Source organism: Oxyura jamaicensis, chromosome 20 (assembly GCF_011077185.1).
Source record: "Oxyura jamaicensis isolate SHBP4307 breed ruddy duck chromosome 20, BPBGC_Ojam_1.0, whole genome shotgun sequence".
Taxonomy (NCBI): Eukaryota; Metazoa; Chordata; class Aves; order Anseriformes; family Anatidae; genus Oxyura; species Oxyura jamaicensis.
The window spans coordinates 15,474,845-15,491,815 of NC_048912.1; the positions used below are offsets into that span (position 1 = coordinate 15,474,845).

General features: G+C 69.5%; 3 protein-coding genes across 7 annotated transcripts; 2 read left to right on the plus strand and 1 right to left on the minus strand.

Moving 5' to 3' along the window:
- Positions 1–588: 588 nt before the first annotated feature.
- Positions 589–6,407, plus strand: LOC118176675 (WAP four-disulfide core domain protein 3-like). Of its 3 annotated transcripts, XM_035343796.1 has the most exons (11): positions 595–736; positions 2,287–2,497; positions 2,895–3,045; positions 3,586–3,753; positions 3,930–4,079; positions 4,505–4,648; positions 4,728–4,877; positions 5,100–5,240; positions 5,370–5,506; positions 5,586–5,721; positions 6,276–6,407. In XM_035343796.1, the coding sequence occupies exons 4-11, from the start codon at positions 3,744–3,746 to the stop codon at positions 6,284–6,286; spliced, it is 879 nt and encodes a 292-aa protein (XP_035199687.1). In that variant the 5' UTR covers positions 595–736; positions 2,287–2,497; positions 2,895–3,045; positions 3,586–3,743; the 3' UTR covers positions 6,287–6,407. The 3 variants fall into 3 exon arrangements, with proteins under 3 accessions (XP_035199686.1, XP_035199685.1, XP_035199687.1); XM_035343795.1 differs by having other exon boundaries at positions 589–736; positions 4,728–5,240; positions 5,370–5,516; positions 5,602–5,721; XM_035343794.1 differs by having other exon boundaries at positions 592–736; positions 4,728–5,240.
- A 418-nt stretch (positions 6,408–6,825) lies between these two features.
- SPINT4 (serine peptidase inhibitor, Kunitz type 4) lies at positions 6,826–8,526 on the minus strand. 3 transcript variants are annotated; one of them, XM_035343805.1, is made up of 3 exons: positions 8,101–8,526; positions 7,746–7,919; positions 6,826–7,426 (listed from the first exon to the last, which is right to left on the minus strand). In XM_035343805.1, exons 1-3 carry the CDS (start codon positions 8,213–8,215, stop codon positions 6,855–6,857), a joined length of 861 nt encoding a protein of 286 aa, XP_035199696.1. In that variant the 5' UTR covers positions 8,216–8,526; the 3' UTR covers positions 6,826–6,854. The 3 variants fall into 3 exon arrangements, with proteins under 3 accessions (XP_035199696.1, XP_035199695.1, XP_035199694.1); XM_035343804.1 differs by having other exon boundaries at positions 7,746–7,943; XM_035343803.1 differs by lacking the exon at positions 8,101–8,526 and having other exon boundaries at positions 7,746–8,086.
- A 1,133-nt stretch (positions 8,527–9,659) lies between these two features.
- On the plus strand, positions 9,660–11,679 carry LOC118176889. The gene is made up of 3 exons (XM_035344165.1): positions 9,660–10,544; positions 10,746–10,977; positions 11,654–11,679. Exons 1-3 carry the CDS (start codon positions 9,741–9,743, stop codon positions 11,677–11,679), a joined length of 1,062 nt encoding a protein of 353 aa, XP_035200056.1. The 5' UTR covers positions 9,660–9,740.
- Positions 11,680–16,971: the final 5,292 nt, after the last annotated feature.

Below are 16,971 nucleotides of genomic sequence, written 5' to 3' on the forward strand. Positions count from 1 at the left end.
CTGTTGACTCAGATTCCTTGCACCAAGGAAGGGTTCATTTGCATCCCAAAGTGTGAAAGTGGCTGGAAATGAAGGCAGGGCAGGAGAAGCGCCTGGAGAGAGGACAGGGAGCAGCCCCCACGTGCCGGGGCCACGCAGGCCCTGCTCCCCCCACCCTGTCCCAGCCAAGCCCATCACCCTGCTGCCTCCCCGGGCTCCCCAGGGCTCCCCAGGCCCCGAGCAGTGCCGTGCAGGGAGGCAGAGCCTGGCTGCGGGGCGGCACCGTGGGGGCTGAGCCAGCAGAGCCCCCCACTTCTCCCACTGCCGTGCGGGGGCTGAGCCCTGGGGTCTGCCCATGGCCCCCACCCTCAGAGGGCGAGGGGTAAGGGGGCTGTGAGAGACCCGGGCAGGGCTGCGGCAGGACAGGGCACTGCGCCGTGCGGCAGCACCCGCAGGACCTCAGCCACCCGGGTCCTGTCCCTGTCCTGTCCCCACGGGTCATCCTGACCCGAAAGCGCGGCTCGGCTGGAGATAAGCGGGCCGGCTGGCGGGGTGCCCATGCGCTCTGGGAACGTCCCAGCCAGGCTGCAGCCGCCCTGCACCCCCGGCACCCCGGCCAGAGACTTTAAGCCCAGCCCCGTCCCAGCTCCGGACACTCGCAACACCCCCGGCAGCGCCATGAGCCCAGGGGTTTGCCTCCTCCTGGGCCTCCTCATCCTCGGGGCAGAGCCCGGCACTGCACCAGGGGAGGAAGGAGGTGAGTGCCCACAGGCAAACCCAGCAGCAGCCGGGCAGGGGCAGCCCGGGGCTGGCTCCTTGCACCCCGACTCCCCTCGGCCCCCTGTCCCCTCTGTCTCCACGCTGCCGTGAGGCTGGGGCAGCCGAGCCCTCATCCCAGTAGCGCGGGGATGGGGTCCCTGTGCCCAGGTGGCTGCAGAGCCCACACCACGGCCCCGCCGCCTCGGGGAGCCCTGCAGGTAGCACACGCGGTGGACGCAGACCCTTTGGGTGCCCCCGTCCTGCCCTGCGTGGGACGGAGCTGGGGCAGAGCAGCCCAGCTGCAGCGCTCTCCTGACGCCTCCGTGGGGATAATGGAAGGATTCCTTTGTTTGAGCGGAGCAGCTGCTGTTTGCAGTGAAACCCTCCCAGCAGCGTCTGTTTGCAGCCCAAACAGAGCAGCGCTGCCAGCAGCAGGCGAGGGATGTTTGCAAAAACTGCCGCTCTCGAGGCATCCCCCGGCGCAGCGGGCAGGAGCCCCACACGGGCGTGGGCAGCCTTGGCCAAGGGCAGGGCCTTTCCCAGCGCAGCCAAGGGGAGCGCAGGGTGCTCCGAGGAGCCCCGGCAGCGAGGCCGTGCCCAGCAGCAGGATGCTGGAGACGGATCCTGACCGCTGGGAGGGCTGGCTCTGGGCTGGCTTCCCCCAGCAGGGCCAGGGGAGCTCCCTGCAGCTCCAGTGACACCCGCACGGGTCTGCTCCGCTCCCCACCAGCAAGGTTTGAGGGGTCAGGGCCAGGCGGGCTGCAGCTTTCCACCCTGCAGGGCGGCAGCGGTGCCATCCGCCCCCAGCTCGGGCACGCAGCCCATGGCTGTGCCCCCAGCACCCGGCAGCCTGGGGGACACGGGCACTGTCTGTGGGGGGCAGGTTCCCTCTCTCCAGGGGTGAACCAGGCTCTGTCCCACCCCGCTGCAGCCAAGGAAGGCGTGTGCCCAGGGGGGGGCCGCAGGGGAGGCCCTGCACGTGTTCTGCCTGGTGGACGAGTCCTGCCCCGGGGCCGAGAAGTGCTGCCACGGCGGGGACGTGAGAGCCTGCACCACCCCCAGCAAAGGTACCGGCCCCAGCCCTGGGTCACAGCGACCACGGCTGATGCACGGCCACATCTCGGGGAGGCTTCACTGCGCCGCAGCATGGGGGGGGCTCCCGGGGGACCCTCCCCAGCTCTCCCTGTCCCCGGTGCTGCTGTCCCGTGGGGCTCCAGCCCTGCCCCACGGCCGGCAGCACCTCGGCGGGTGGCCGCAGGACGGCACGGAGTGGCCAAGCACGGCCGCAGGCTGACGCCTCCGCTCCCCACCAGTGCACCCCGGGTACTGCCCGGGGCGAGGGGCAGCAGGGACGGCCCTGTGCCACCAGGGCTGTGCCGATGACAGCGGCTGTGGAGCTGGCAAGAAGTGCTGCACCGTGGGCTGCCACCGGCGGTGCGCCGCAGCGGTGCCAGGTACCGGCAGGGCCGGTGCCCGGGTCCGCAGCCGGCCGGGGGGGGGTCGGCGTCACCCACCCCCCCCCCCAGCTCAGGCAGCCCCGCTCCCCAGCCCACCCTGGCGTCTGCCCCCGGCTCCCGGCCGGGCCCCGCCTGTGTCCCAACGCCTGCAGCGACGACAGAGGGTGCCCGCAGGACCAGAAGTGCTGCTTCACCGGCTGCGGCCTCGGCTGCGTGACGCCGCTGGGGAACGGCAGCAGCGACTTTCCCCCCCCCCGGGGAGGTGGACTGGAGCCTCAGCCAGGCGGAGGAGATGCACCGGGGTGACAAGGGGGGGACTGCTGGTGGGCGGGGGGTCCTCGGTCCCCTTGTGCAGGGCGGGCGGCTCAGAGCCCCTGCCAGTTGGGGGGCTGTCGGTGGGAAGGAGAGGCGGCAGGGAAGGGGTGCACGTGGCGGTTGGGGTGCTCAGGGATGTCCACCACCATCACCTGGAGGGGCCCCACTGCATGGGGTCCATGCAGAGCCTCCCCTGAGCATGGCTGCCACCCCCTGAGAGGCTGAGCTGCAGCAGAGCCCCTGCAGCCCCCCCCCCAGGCTGTGCTCCCCTCCCCAGTCCCCTGTCTCCCACAGAGGGGACCCAGCGCCAGCCCCGGAGCAGAGCAGGGTTGAGGAGGCTGGAGCCAGCCTGGTGCTGCCCTGACACCCCCCGTCCTGCCGCAGGGGAGCCACAGAAGCCGGGGACGTGCCCCCAGGACTTGACGCGCTGCCTCCGCCTGGAGCCCCCCCTCTGCACCAACGACTCGGTGTGCCCCGGCTGGCACAAGTGCTGTCCCCGTGAGTGCCGGCTCCGCTGCACCCCCCCCCGCAGAAGGTACAACATCACCAGCACAGCCCCCAGCACCGGCACCATCCCAGCGCACCCGGCACCCTTTGGTCCCCATCCCTGTCCCTGTCCTTGCCCCGTCCCCTTTGCCAACGAGCAGCTCCCGGTGCCCCGCTGGCAGCCTCCTGCCCGTGGCCCCCAGCACCAGGAGGGTGGAGGGGGTTGGGACGAGGCACGAGGAGGGTCCAGGGCACGGCCCAGGGAGGGTCTGGCACAGGCAGGTTTCTCAGCATTGCCCCGGGGTGCCCCGGGCGCAGCCTCACCCCTGGCCTTGCATAGAAACCCTGCACCTGCCCCACGGCAGCCCCGGAGGGGGTCTTTTACCCCTGCTCCTTCCAGTGCCTGGAGGACAAGGACCGCCTGGGCAGCCAGAAGCGCTGTCCGTGGGGCTGCGGCCCAGCCATGCCTGGAGCTGCCGCAGGGGGAGGCCTGTGGGGCCGGCTGGAGCTGTGCCAGAGCCCCGGCTCCCCGTGGCATGGCTCAGAGCGCGGTGCCGCAGACACGTGCCACCTCCCCACGGTGCCGCAGACACGTGTCACCTCCCCGCCGCACCGGGACCCTGCGGTGGCCGCGAGCGCCGCTTCTTCTACAACATCACCTCCGGGCAGTGCGAGACGTTCCCCTACGGCGGCTGCGAGGGCAACCCCAACAACTTCGGGACACGGGCAGCGTGCCGCCGGGCGTGCATGGGCCACGGTGAGGGGCCGGGGAACCCCGGGCTGCGTGGGGCACGGCGAGGACGGGGGCTGCAGGATGGGACGGGGAGGGGATGGCGGTGTGTGGCCGGAGAACCCCGGGGTGCGCAGGGCAGCGGGTCGTGTCCTGCCGGTGCCCAGGGGTGCTGAAGCCCCACGCCTGCTCTGCTCCACCAGACAAACCCAGACCTGGGGAGTGCCCGGCGGTGCTCCTGGGGCTGGCGGGGCCGTGCCGGGAGGAGTGCGAAGGTGACAGCGACTGCCCCAGCTCACAGAAGTGCTGCAACAGCAGCTGCGGCCACCAGTGCCTGCCTGCAGCCCCGGCCAGTGAGACGGGATGGGGTGTGGTGGGGTGGGATGGGGCAGTCCTGGGGCAGCAGGATGGGGCAGCACTGATGGTGGGGTCAGACATGTCCCCTGTGCCTCGCAGGGGTCCCTGTGGCCGTGCCAGCCTGGCAGGAGGGGACGAGGTGCTGGAGTGACAGGGACTGCAGCGGCGGGGACACGTGCTGCCGTGGCTGGTGCATGCAGGAGTGCGGTGCGGAGGGCACAGGTGGGGCAGCCAGGATGGCTTCTCTGGAGCCCTGCCATGCCTGCAGCCCAGGGGAGGAGATGCTGTGGAGCCGGATCGTGCTGTGGTGCCCCGGGATGCAGTGCCCGCACACCCGGGGCTGTGTCCCCACGGGGTGGCCGCACTGCGCAGTGCCCTGCAGCCACCCCGTGCCGCTGCCAGCCCGTACCTTGCCCTGCAGGGAAGGCCGGCTTCTGCCCAGCCAGCGCGGGGCTGTTCCCCAGCTACGACTGCAGAGAACGGTGCCAGCGAGACGCCGACTGCCCCGGCGAGGAGAAGTGCTGCCTGCGTGGCTGCGACCACGTGTGCCTGCACCCGGCCCGAGGTTGGAGCCGCCAGGCACCCTGCTGGGCTCCCATCGCCGCCCCCAGGCTCCCCCAGCCGCACTGCCTCCTGCCTTCCAGAGAAGCCGGGGATCTGCCCCCTGACCGAGGCGGCACCGCGGACCAGGGCCCCGTGCCAGGCCTCCTGTGCAGAAGACCGGCAGTGCCCAGGGGACGAGAAGTGCTGCAGCAGCAGCCGATGTGGCCGGGTCTGCCTGGCTCCAGAACGAGGTGCGGGGACGGCCACGGGGCCGGGTGCGGGGCCCAGCCTCCTGCAGCACACGGGGAGCCGCTGCCACCGCCTGCGCCCAGCTCAGACCTCTTCAGGGCACAGTGCGCGGGGCTGCGGCCGTCGGAGGGGCCCACAGGGCCGGGACAGCGACGTCTGCAGCCCGCTCCCCATGGGACAGCTTGCCCGTGGCTCTGCTGCCCCCCTCCCTGCCTCTCTTTCAGACAAACCTGGCCAGTGCCCCAAAGTGAGGCCACGGCAGCTGTGCACGGAGGAAGACGCCTGTGGCCACGACAGGGACTGTCCCCGGCAGGAGAAGTGCTGCTTCTCCGGCTGCGCCATGCGCTGCGTGCGCCCTGCCAGGGGTAACCGCCAGCAGCCGGACCCCGGCTCTGCGCCAGGCACAGGGCGCAGGGCACAGGGCACAGGGCAGCAGTGTGACCAGCGCTGGAGCTGGGGGGCTGCCCTCACGCTGCCCCCCCCCCTTCCCGCAGAGCACCCCGGGGAGTGCCCCCAGGCAGAGCCGTGCTGGGAGCCTTGGCGCAGGCGCGGGAGCCAGTGCCTGGACGACAGCGCCTGCCAGCGGGGCGAGAAGTGCTGCAGCAGGGGCTGCGCCTGGGCGTGCGTGGCCGTGCCCGGAGGTAGCGGGGAGCATTCTGCCTGGTGGGCAGCGAGCCACCAGCCCCGCAGCCAGCTGTGGGTGACTGCAGGCGGCTGTGCCCGCAGAGAGCCAGGACAGAGCCCCCGGGCAGTGCGCGGAGGAGTGTGACACCGACGTGCAGTGCCCCCAGGGACAGAGGTGCACCAGCACCGGCTGTGGCCGTGTCTGCAGGGACATCCCTGGAGGTGGGTGCTAGCTAGTGGCCCTGGGAGCCGCGGGGTGCCCAGCGCAGCACGGCCGCAGTGCAGTGCCCCACGGATGGGTGCCCCAACGTTGAGGGGTGCCCCACGGCGGGCAGAGTGCCCCCTCGCAGGGAGGGTGGGAGCGTGCCCCATCCCCGGGGGGGCAGGACGTGCTTGGACCTGTGCAGCTTCGACGAGGAGCGTCCCTGGGGCCAGAAGTGCTGCAGCAACGGCTGCAGCCGTGTCTGTACGCGGGTTCCTGACGGTGAGGAGGTGCCATCACCAGGAGGCACACCAGGCCATCAGCCCCTGGGGGGAGGCAGGAAGGGCCACAGCCCTGAGGGACCCATCTCAGTGTCACCGTGGGGGCAGCGAGAGCCAGCTCCGGACAGGAGCGCTCCTTTGGGGCGAGGGGACCCAAAGGGACGTGGAGCAGAAGGGAGCTCTCTTGGCCATGCCCAAACCCCACCGCTGCTGGCAGCGCTCGGCCATGACCCCGGCTGCTGATTCTCGCCCCCGCAGCCTCGGGGCTCCCTAAAACACATCCTCCCCTCCAGATGCTGCGTGACGGGAGAGCAGCAGCTCCGTGGCAGGAAGGTGCCGTCGTTCCGGGACACTGGGCGGTCACGGCCCCAAACTGGCCTGTCCCCTTCTTCCCGCTGCCAGCAATAAAACACGTGCTCGCCGTCTCCAGCTGCTTCCACGTCTCTGCGTTGCAGGCCTGGCCCGGGGCAGCCCCCAGCACAGCCCCCGCATCGCCCACGGAGGGGCACGGGCTGGGGCTCTCCCTTCCCTGGTGCTGGGGAGCACCCAGGGCTGGCTGGGCAGGGGACGCTGCGCAAAGCCCTGGGGCCGCAGGAGCTCAGTGATGCACAGTGGGCACAGCCCTGCCTGGCCAGCCCCAGAGCTGGGGGCAGCACGGGGACCACCCCGCACCGAGGTGGGGATGCTTCTCCACCATTAGCTTGCTTTAGGGCCCAGCCGGGTCACATCTGCAGCTTGAGGGCAGAGCTGGGAGTGGAAACCAATTTAGATGCAAGCAGGAGCTGTGCCGGGACGGCTGGGTCCGAGACCTGCGGCAGGAAGGACAAGACCCAGACCTGCTCATCAAAGGACCTGTCCTTGTATTGACAGCTTCACAGCCCCAGGGGACGGGCTGGGCTCCTCCAGGCAGGACATGATGACGACGATGATGACGGTGGCACAGGAGGGGACGCCAGGCTGCTGCAGGCGCCACGTCCCTGCCCTCGGGCAGGCAGGTGTCCCAGGGCAAACCACGGTCCCCAGCACAGCCACCACGGGCAGCAGCACCGCCTGCCACCAGCCCCGCGGGGAACAGCTCCCTGCGGGGACAGGGACGGGGCCGTGCCCACAGGCAGCAGCGTCTGCCTGGCAGGGGCCGGGCGCAGGCGAGGAGGTGCTACCGGGCCCCTGGGGCTGAAAGGCGCGGGGTCAGCAGCGGGGCCGGGCTGAGCATCGCCCCGGGGGGCAGCAGCGGCCCCGGAGCCCGGGGGGGGGCCCTGCCGGTGCGGCTGGTTACCGGCGTGGGAGCAGGCCTGGAAGCATTCCCGCCTCGTCTCAAAGTTGTTCCTGTTCCCACCGCAGCCGCCGTAGATGAACTCCTCGCAGCGCTGGCTGGACGCGTTGTAGAAGAAGCGGATGAAGAGCGCCTTGCAGTTCCCGCAGACGGAGGGCAGGTAGCAGAAGTCTGCGTGGTCGCAGGGGCCGAGGTGAGCCGAGGACAGGGACCCCGCCAGGCTCCGCGCTGCCCAGCGGGGCAGGGTCTGCTGGGGCCCCCAGGATCCCGGCAGAGCGATCTGTGCGCGGGTCCCACCCCACGCAGCACCCAACCCCTGCCCACCCAGAGCCAGGTCTGCGCCCACCCTCCCCGGGGATCCGCATCCCTCGCCCCATTCAGGGGCTGCCCTCGGGGAGGGCACCTGCAAGCCCGGCTCTCCGGGGAGCCCTTCCCGCCGCCCGGGGCTCAGCACCAGCCCCCCGCCCGCCCCGCGCCGCCGGGCCCTCACCGAGCACCGGCTCCTGGCACGTGTAGCCGCACTTGCTGGGGCAGCACTTGGTGGCACCGGGGCAGTCGGCATCACCGGCACACCGGGAGCACGAGGTGTCCTTGCGGCAGGAGCTGCAGTCCTTGTCCAGAAGGTTCTCCACCTCCGGGATGTGGTAGCAGTACCCAGGCTTTTCTGCGGGACACAGGGGCTGGGATGCTGGGGAGGGCCACGGAGCAGGGGCTGAGCAGCCCCCCAGGACCCCAGCAGGACCCCAGCTGCCCCAGCCCCGTGGTCGCCCTGCACCACGCCGGGCAGCGGGGAGCACCGGCACCCAGAGCATCCCTGTCCCCGGGACGTGCCCCAGCGCACTCACCCGTCCCCATCGCCGGCTCTGATCTTCCGGGCACACGCGGGGTTGGGCCACACTGCGCAAACAGGGGGCTCAGGGCCACGAGGAGGAGGAGGAGGAGGCAGGCTCGCAGCGCCATGGTGCCCTGGGTGGCCGGGTCTGGGCCCCGGGTGCGTCAGGCTGGGATTTAAGGTGCGCCGGCAGGGTGGAGGGAGCAGGGCAGGCGCCTGAGCCCTGCTAATTCCTGCCGTGCGGGTAACGAGCCGCACCCAGGCAGGGCCCGGCCTCCCCAGCCGCATCCCAGCCGCAGCCCTCGAGCCGGGGGGACCGGTAGGACGGGAAGGCTCTGCTGCAGCCCTCGGGGCACCCAGCCCCGGGGTGCCAGGGCCAGGCTGGGGACTCCCGGTGCCCGCCCGCAGCCCCTTGCGGCCCTGGTGCGGCCGTCAGGGACGGGGGTCGCATCCTTCTCCCGCGCCCCCGCAGCCGCGCGGTGCTGGCAGGGGGGTGGCTGCTGGCCAGGGCACCGGGCTCACCGGGCATGGGGCAGGCGGGCCCCCAGCACCCAGCGCACGTGGGCGGGCGTGGGGTGAAACCAGCAAAGTGAGAGAGGAGCAGATTAAGCTCTTCCCATTCAGCAGGAATAATTGTCTTCCTAATTGCTGTTGTAATTACTGTCCCATGGGGAAGCAGAAGGAGAGGAAAGCTCTGCAGGGAGAGGCAGGAAAGTTGGACCCGGGTGGGGTGCGGAGGGAGGTGCCCCCGACCTGCCCTCGCCCCACCGCGGCTTTTCAGTAACATTCCCCCAAACCCCGGGGACAGAGACCCCCCCCCAGCATCCCAGGCTTCGGACACCAGAGACCTGCCGAAGCCTGAGCGGGGCTGGAGCCCAGCCCAGCCTCACCACGGCCACGGCCCAGGGATGGGGGACACGAGTGGGAACGTGCCAGCCCCACCTTGGTGCTGCCAGGGCTACAGCTCGGCGCCCACCCTCCGTGCATCTCACAGCCCCCGAGCTGCCCAGGAAATCCCCCAGCTGCACAGGAACCCCCAGCCCCGCGCCCAGCAGGAGGGCAGGGTCAGGAAGCCAAAATCTGCCAGGCTACGTTTTTCCTGCTGCTCTCTCTCCGTGGTATCTTCTCTACCCAGGTGATGATCGTTCCAGCCGGGATCGTGCTGCACAGCAACCCTGCAGGGGTGACGGAGCCGGGGCCGAGCAGAGGCGATGCTCGGAGGAGCTGGGGTGGGCAGCACGGCAGGGGCTTGCCCGGGGGAGACGTGGGGGAACCGCGCAGCCAAAAGCCCGGCACCACGGAGCTGCGTGGAGGGCCCCGTCCTGCCCCGGCCCTGGGGCCGCGCAGCCTGAGTCACGGGCAGCAGCACGGGGCGAGCGTGGCCGGACCTCCGCCCCGGCAGAAACAGCGACCGGGCGGCACGGGGAGCACCCAGGAATGCGGCACCTCCCGGGGCGGGACCGGGGCCGGGGCCGTGCCACCCCGTGGTGCTGGGGCACACACATACACACACACACGGAGCATGCCTTGCACACACACACACACACACGTGTCCTGCTGGGGTCTGCTGCTCCCCCACGCCGCTCGCAGCCCCATGCTCACTGGGGCCCCGGGGACAGCACCACCGGGAGGCCGAGCTGGCCCTGGGATCCCATGGACGGAGCAGGAGGCGAGAGGCAGCTCTGGCACAGGGACGGGGACCCAGGCACCCACCCGGCTCCAGCAAGGACCTGTGCCCAGGCGGAGCCCCTTTCCCCACGTGGCCTCCAGCTCCCTGCCCTGCGCCCCGGCTGCCCCAGCGAGGTGTGGGGCTGGTGGCCACCATCCCTCCTGGGCCAGGCTCGGTCCCCAGACACAGACGCAGGCTGCTGGCAGCACGGGGCTGTGGACCATGTCCGGTCACAGGACGTCCCTCGGGAGCCAGCGATTGTTCCCGGTGGCAGAACAATGCCCAGAGAGCTGCCAGGGCATCACGGGCCGCTCCACACCGCCCGGCCCAGGAGCCACCTCCAGCTGCCTCCCAGAGCCCAGCTCCACGCTGGGGTCCCCCCGGCCCCCGCTGCCCGCCCGGCCCTGTCCTGCCCCCCAGCCGCCCTCACGGCTGTGCCGGTGCCCGTGGGTGCGCTGGGTGCTGCAGCACGGCACAGCTCAGCCCTTGGGGCCGCTCAGAGCCCAGGACCAAGCACCAGGGGCACGCAGCCGCGCCGTGGTCCCACCTCTGAGCCTCCCTGTGAGCCTCGTCCAGCAGCACCGGCACACAAGAGGGAGGGACGGGGGGTCACGCTCAGATGGAGCTGGGACGGGGTCACGGGGACCAGCCCCCGTCCCAGGGAGGATTTAAAGCCCTGCCTGCACCTCGCAGCAGCCTGGCGCTGCCAGCCCCGTGCACCATGCGGGTGCTGTCGCTGCTCCTGCTCCTGGGGCTCTGCTGCCTCTGGGCCCGGCTGGTGGCTTCAGGTGAGAGGGGGAAAGCCCCATGGGGGGTGCCCAAGCAGAGGTCTGAGCGCGGCCGTGCCCGGGGTGCAGCGTCCCACACAGCGGTGCTGCCCCTGTGTGACCCCAAACCTCACAGCCCAGAGGCACCCGGGGGCTTGGGCCCCCCTCGCCCTCCAGGGCCCCGGCACGCCGCAGGGTTGGGACGCTGCTGCTTCTTCCCAGGTTTCACCTAGCTCCCGCCTGGATTCCCCCGAGGACCCCGCTTGCGCAGCCGCCTGGCACTGGACAGCCGGACACGGAGACATCCTTCGGCTGCAGGACGAGCACCCATCGCCCTCCATCCCCTCCCGCTGCGCTCAGCTCAGCGCCAGGCACAGCGCTCTCTTTGCCTCTTCCTTGCCAGTAAACCCAGCCTGCAATCAGCACTGGTGGCTCCTGCGGTGTCAGTCCCCTGGTGACCCCCAGCCCTGCGGGAGGGATGTGCCACAGCAGCCACCCGGCCCCGGGGCCAGCACACGAGTCCTGCCCGCGGCCCATGGGCTGGGCTGCTGCCGCCAGGACCGGGCTCATTGCTGTTCCCAGAGCCCCTCCTGGAGCAGAAGCCTGGCAGGACCCCACTGTGTCCCCACAGAGGACTCAGCCTTGTCCCTGGAGCTTGTCCAGGGCCCCGGGTGGCCCCAGGTGGCACGACCAGCCCCAGCCTCTCCCCAGCTCTGCTGCTCGTCCGGGCTGTTAAATATCATGGGTGTTTCTGGGTCTGCGTGGATGCAGCTGGGAACGGCTCCTCTCGCAGCACCGCCAGGCTTCGAGCTGGTGCCGGCAGGACCCCAGAGCCCCCAGGGAGCAGGGTGCAGCGCGGCACACGGGCGGGGGGCACGCTCCGCTGCCGGGCACCAGGGGCCGTGTCGGAGCCGCACCTGAGCGCCGTGAGCGGTGCTGCCCCAGCTCCTCAGCCCGCTGCCAGCCAGTCGTGGCCGTGGTGCTGCGGGCACAGCCAGGCTCCAAGGGGCACGCGAGCTTTTGTCTGGGACCTGGCCGAGCCCGGCCAGCACGGCTGCTTTGGGAGCTGCCCTCATGCCAGGAAGCCCCAGGGGGCTGTGGGGACCTCATGGGAGGCTCTCCTGGCCCAGGGAAGCTCTGCTGGTCCCAGACGTGAGCCTGGGCTGTGCTGTCCCCATGTCTCTGGACCCCACGCGTGGGAGCTCCAGCATCCCCAGGGCAGGGCTGGGGCCGCCCCAGCTGGCCGTGCCATGCCAGGCACTGCGACAAGGTGCTCGTGGTGCTGAGCCAGTGGGACAATGTGGGATTTATTAGGAAAGAGAAGGTCCTGCCCAAAGCGACGTTGGTGCCCAGGACCAGCCCTGGCAGAGCGAGGCAGAGGCGGAGGCTGGGGGCTGCTGCCCCACGCACCCACCCGCCACGGGCACTCCTCGCCCTGCAGCATCGGTCACCAAGCGTCGTCACTGCCATCACCGCCACCGTATTCTTCACCGTCCTCATCGTCATCGTATTCGTCATCATACTCCTTGTGAGCCTTGTCATCATCTTCATCTTCATCATCGTCACCATAGCCATCCTCATCGTCACCATAGCCATCCTCATCGTCATCATAGCCATCGTCAGCATCACTCTCGTCTTCATGCTCATCGTCACCGTCGTCATCATCATCGTCGCCGTCGCTGTCATCACCCTCCTCGCTGTCACCATGGTCAGACTCGGGCTTCTCCCCCGACTCGGGCTTCTCCCCACTCTCCGGCTTCCCCGCAGCCTCTGCTTTTCCTCCTGCCTCTGCCTTTGCCACCGCAGGTGTCTCCCCAGCCTCCGGCTTTTCCCTGCTCTCCGTTTTCCCCGCGCTCTGCGTTTCCCCCCCCTGCTCCTGGCTTTGACGCAGTCTTTGGCTTTTCCCCGGCCTCCGCCTTCCCCCCGCAGGCCGGCTTCTTCCCCGCACCGGGTTTCTTCTCAGTCTCCGGCTTCTCCCGCAGCAGAGGTTTGCTCCCCGGCGTGGGCTTCCCCCCCGCTCTTGGCTCCGGTCCCCGGCACAGGCCTGGCGGCCCCCGGCCATGCCCCGTGCAGACGCTGCTCCACGCTGCCCCGCTCTGCCCCCGGCCCCTGCCCCCCCGGGCTCCTCGCGGCGCGGGGCATCCTCCGGCTGCGGCCAAGTCGCGGGGACAGCGGGGGCTGCTCCGGGCACCCCTGGGTGGGAAGAGAACGGGGCCGTCAGCACCCAGCGAGCCCCTGGGTGCCAGCGGGAGCCGCCAGCCCCTGCAGGAGGGGGGAGGAAACGGGAGAGGGGAGAGATGCTGACAGCAGCGCCCGGTTAGCGGCACAGAATGAGCGGGCGAGGAGGTGCTCAGCCAGCGCTCGGGCACGTTGCTCGGCGTGGTTCTGAAGCGAGCACACCTCCCCGGTGAGCAGTAACAAGCGAGCCCAGAAACGGAGCGGCAGCGCGCAGCACGCTGCTGCCGTGCGCCGCCCGCCTCTCGGCAGCTCTCTAAAGCAGGGAATGGGAAAAAGAATCAGAATGAAGGCGTCAGAACCCCTGGCTGTGGAGAAAGGTGAGCTATAGCACGAGCTTTAAAACAGCCTGTAACTAAGACCGAAAGAAAGTCAGGTTTCTAGAGAAGAACATTCGGAAAACGATGGAGACATTTCTGCAGAGGCGCTTCCATCCGAGTGCAATGGCCCCGGCGCCTCATCGCGGAGCCACAGCACACCTGGCTGACGCTGAGCCGTCACTGCCCAGCAGTTTAAGCTTTAAAATAAAACAGCCGAGTGGCGGCAAGCACGGGAGCGTTCTGGAAGAAAAGGCTCAGCAGAATTTTAAACACTGCTCTAAAAATCAGCTCGCTGTTCACTCAGAAAGAAATGCAATTTTCGTTTTTTCGTTTCTTTGGGAGTTTGCCATTATTCCCGAGGGGAAGAGCCAAAAAAAAAAAAAAGGAATGAAAAATAATTGTTCTGAGGGATTTCCCCTTCCAGACGCGCGCTCCCCTGGAGGCTGCGTGCCCTCGCGGGTGGCTGGGAGCGTGCCTGCAGCGCGCCACGAGCAGGGAGCGGGCAGCCAAGGGGACACCCGTGTGCCTGGACACAGCACTCGTCCCGTTCAGGCTCTAACAGCTCCCTGCTGCAGAAATGCCCAGAGCAAAGCAGCCGTGGCTGGGGCCCCGCGGGTGACAGCCCCCTCAGCTGCCCCCTGCCCAGCCAAGGTCTCACCTCGCTCCTGCCTCTGGCTCGGTCCAGCCCACGGCAGCCCTGGGCTCTGCCAAGGGAGCTGCTTCTGCCCGACGAGACAAGGGGAGCAGCTCCCCAGCAGCGCCGTGGCTGCAGGCTCTGTCCCCCATCTGGGCACTCCCCAAAAAAGAGACCCCCGGTGCCCGCAGCCCCCGGCCCCACAGCTGCTGGGGCTGGGCAGCGCCAGGCTGCACCCTCCCGGTGCTCAGCGCAAGCAGGGTCCCAGCCGATGGCACCAGGAGAGGCAGCATCAGGAGGATGTCAGAGAACGCGAGAGGAGCTTCAGCGGCTGGAAGGCAGCAGACACTCGTAGCCGTATGTGCCCGGCTTTTGACGTCTGGCAGAACTCAAGGATCACAAGAGGAAAGCAAGGGTTAAACCTCACGAGGGCTGCAAGCCTCCACAGAAAGCTCTCGTAAAGGCCGGGGTTAAAGCAGACACTAAAGCACACGCCACCCAAGACCCAGGCTGTCTCCTCGGGGCGCTGGGTTGTGCCGAGCTCACCTGCGGCAGGCGCAGCGTGCAGCGGGGCGCTCAGGGCCAGGAGCCCCAGCAGGAGGCTGCCGCTCGCCCGCATGCTGCCGGCGCGAGTGCCCGGGCGGCGCCGGGCGGGGATTTAAGGTTCCCCCCCGGGAGAGGCGGCGAGGGCCGAGGAGGCGGCCCCGGGAACCTCCCACGTCCCGCCGCAACGCCGCTCACCGCGGAGATGCTCGGGACGCCAGCGGCACCCCGGCTGTGCCACCACAGAGCAGTGGGAGAGGATGCTGGACAGCCCGGCCGCACGCTGCAGGCAGCCCCCAGAGGCTTTACCGCCGCTTGAGGCCGTGACCCGGCCCTCCCTCGAGGCCCACTTGGGTCCATTCTTCGCAGGCATCTTCGCCTCTGCCGGCGTTCTGATGCCAAAAGTGCTTTCCCCCTGGGGGGCACGTTCCCGGCTCCAAGCAGCGCTCTGGAAGGCGTGAAGGAGCGCCCCATCGCCCCGAGGAGCTCAGCGCTCCACGCACACACGCTTGCACTGTTGGTTTTGTAACGTTATGCTTTAAAAACAGCAGGAAGAAGTTCTCTCGTCAGACCGAACACCCCGTGCCGCGGCACGGCCAGCTGCAAAAGGCAGCGCGCGGGGCAGTGCGGGGGCCGCGTGCCTGGAAGGGGGAAGGTGCAGGGCCTGGGTGCTGCCCCACCTGCGTGGGAGGAAGGCTCCCTGCTCTAAGTGCAGGTTTCCTCCACTCCTTGTGGCCGTGACTCAATTCCGGTGCTATTTCCCTGCAACCTTCCCGCATCTGCCACGTTCCCGCGCTCGGTGTCACGGCCCCAGGCTCTTACCCGGGCAGGTGCCCATGCTGCGGCCGGCGGTGCTGAGCAGGGCCCCGCTCCACACCACCCCTGCACCCTGCTGCTGCCCGCACCGCCCGGGGGCAGCGGTGCTGCCATGGGACCCCCAGCACGGCCCGGGTGCCATGGGGAGCCGGTGTGCCTTGGGAAATCCATCCCCAAAAATCCACGGGCCCCTTTCTGCAGGTCTCAGTGCCGTAGCTCCACGGCCAGGTTACACAGAGCGTGCCAGGTTTGCCTCCCCAAGCCCCCCCCCAGCCTCCAGAGCGCCAGGCCGCTCCCTGCGCAGCCCCTGGGTGACCACAGCTCCCCGGTCCCCGCCTGGCACGCGACCGGACACAAGCCCAGAGGTGGCACCGGCCGCAGCCGGCACTGACACACTCCGGCCTCCAAATGCTCCGGACGAGAGACGTCGCAGGGGCTGGGAATGATAACTCTGCAATTATCCCCATTACTCTTCAGCCGCAGATTCCTATCTACTTCCTCCCTACCTCAGAAAATGACTAAGGCGCGGGCTGAAATCCAGCCGGCGCGAGCAGCCGTGACTCACGGCGTGACCTGCGCGGCACAGCAGGGCTCCCGGGGGGCACCGCAGGCCCTGCTCGACGGGCACTGTCCTTCCTCTTCCTTTACAAAGCCACGGCCGGGGATCTACTGCAGGGAAAAAATAAGAAAGGAACAAAACAGAAACTGCCAAGCAGCAGCCAACCACCTCGGCAGGTATTCAGGAAGAACAGAATTCCTTCTGTGTATTCACTGGTTGTGCAAATGAAGTTGCTAATAATTTGGAGCAACCAGAACTGCACGTAGAAAGCCAATAATGACAGAAATGAAGCCTTGGCAGCAGGGTGACCAGCACGGCCACACGGCAGGGTCAGTTTGTGCAACAGCCTCACCTCATCCGGGCCAAGCAATCCAGCCACACGGGCAGGAAGGGGAGGACAAAGGCAGGAGCCTCCCCCACCGCGGGCAGGTGAGGCGCACGGACACATCCTCGAGGACAATTCTCTGGAAGCGGCAGCGTGAACACACGGCCGGTACGCAGCCGGTATTTCTGCATCACCCCCACAGCAGCTCCCCCTTGAGCACACGACGCGAGTGCCCCAACGCTGTGTCTGCAAGCCTCGTCCATTGATCTGATCGATCTGATCGATCTGACTGATCTGATTGATCTGATTGATCTGACTGATCTCGGGAGCAGACACACGCCTGATGCCAGACGTCGCAGTGCCGGGTGTCTCAGGTCTGGTTTATTCACGTTATTCCCCCTCAGAAGTAACGCAGACACACCGCTAACAGCGACCTGCCCACCCGGAGAGCCCCAGGAGCTGTTCCAGCGGACGGCTCTGCTCGCTCAGCTCCCGCCGGGCCCGGCTGTTACCGGTCGCAGCTGACGGGGCCGGCGGGCCCGGGGCTCGGGGAGCCCGGTGCAGGCACCCCCGGGGACGAAGGCGAGGCCCCGGGAGCAGGCCGGCCGCTCGGAGGGCTCGGCCCCGGGGGCGACGGCACCTCCACGGTCCCACCGGGGGCACGCAGCGCGGCGGCGCTCCCCGAGCTGCGGGGCGGGACGGGGACGGGGACGGGGACGGGACGGGACGGGGACGGGACGGGACGGGACGGGGACGGGACGGGACGGGGACGGGACGGGCACCGGCGGCCGGGAGGACCGGGACCGGCCGGAGGGAAGCGCCCCCCCTCTATACCCCCGCACCCCCCCGCCGCCCCCGGAGCCCCTCCCGGTGCCGGTGCCGTTGCCACGGCAGCGCCGCTTCCGCCCGTCGCCGCCCGATGACGCGGCCGGGCCGGGGCCTTCCGGGGGCCGCGGGGCCGCGGGCCGGGAGCGGGGCGCGATGGGCGCCGCCCGCGACGCGGAGCAGCAGCCGGG

Coding starts and splice junctions, on each gene's coding strand:
- SPINT4 (XM_035343803.1), bottom strand. CDS start 8,067: ATGCTCTGGGTGCCGGTGCTCCCCGCTGCCCGGCGTGGTGCAGGGCGA. Junction 7,427..7,745: donor GTGCCAGGAGCCGGTGCTCG/GTGAGGGCCCGG, acceptor GCGACCACGCAG/ACTTCTGCTACCTGCCCTCC.
- LOC118176675 (XM_035343794.1), top strand. Junction 4,649..4,727: donor GTGCCTGCACCCGGCCCGAG/GTTGGAGCCGCC, acceptor CCTGCCTTCCAG/AGAAGCCGGGGATCTGCCCC. Junction 5,507..5,585: donor GCGCCTGGGCGTGCGTGGCC/GTGCCCGGAGGT, acceptor GGGTGACTGCAG/GCGGCTGTGCCCGCAGAGAG.
- LOC118176889 (XM_035344165.1), top strand. CDS start 9,741: ATGGACGGAGCAGGAGGCGAGAGGCAGCTCTGGCACAGGGACGGGGAC. Junction 10,545..10,745: donor GGCCCGGCTGGTGGCTTCAG/GTGAGAGGGGGA, acceptor GCTTCTTCCCAG/GTTTCACCTAGCTCCCGCCT. Junction 10,978..11,653: donor CCTGCGGTGTCAGTCCCCTG/GTGACCCCCAGC, acceptor CTCCTGGCCCAG/GGAAGCTCTGCTGGTCCCAG.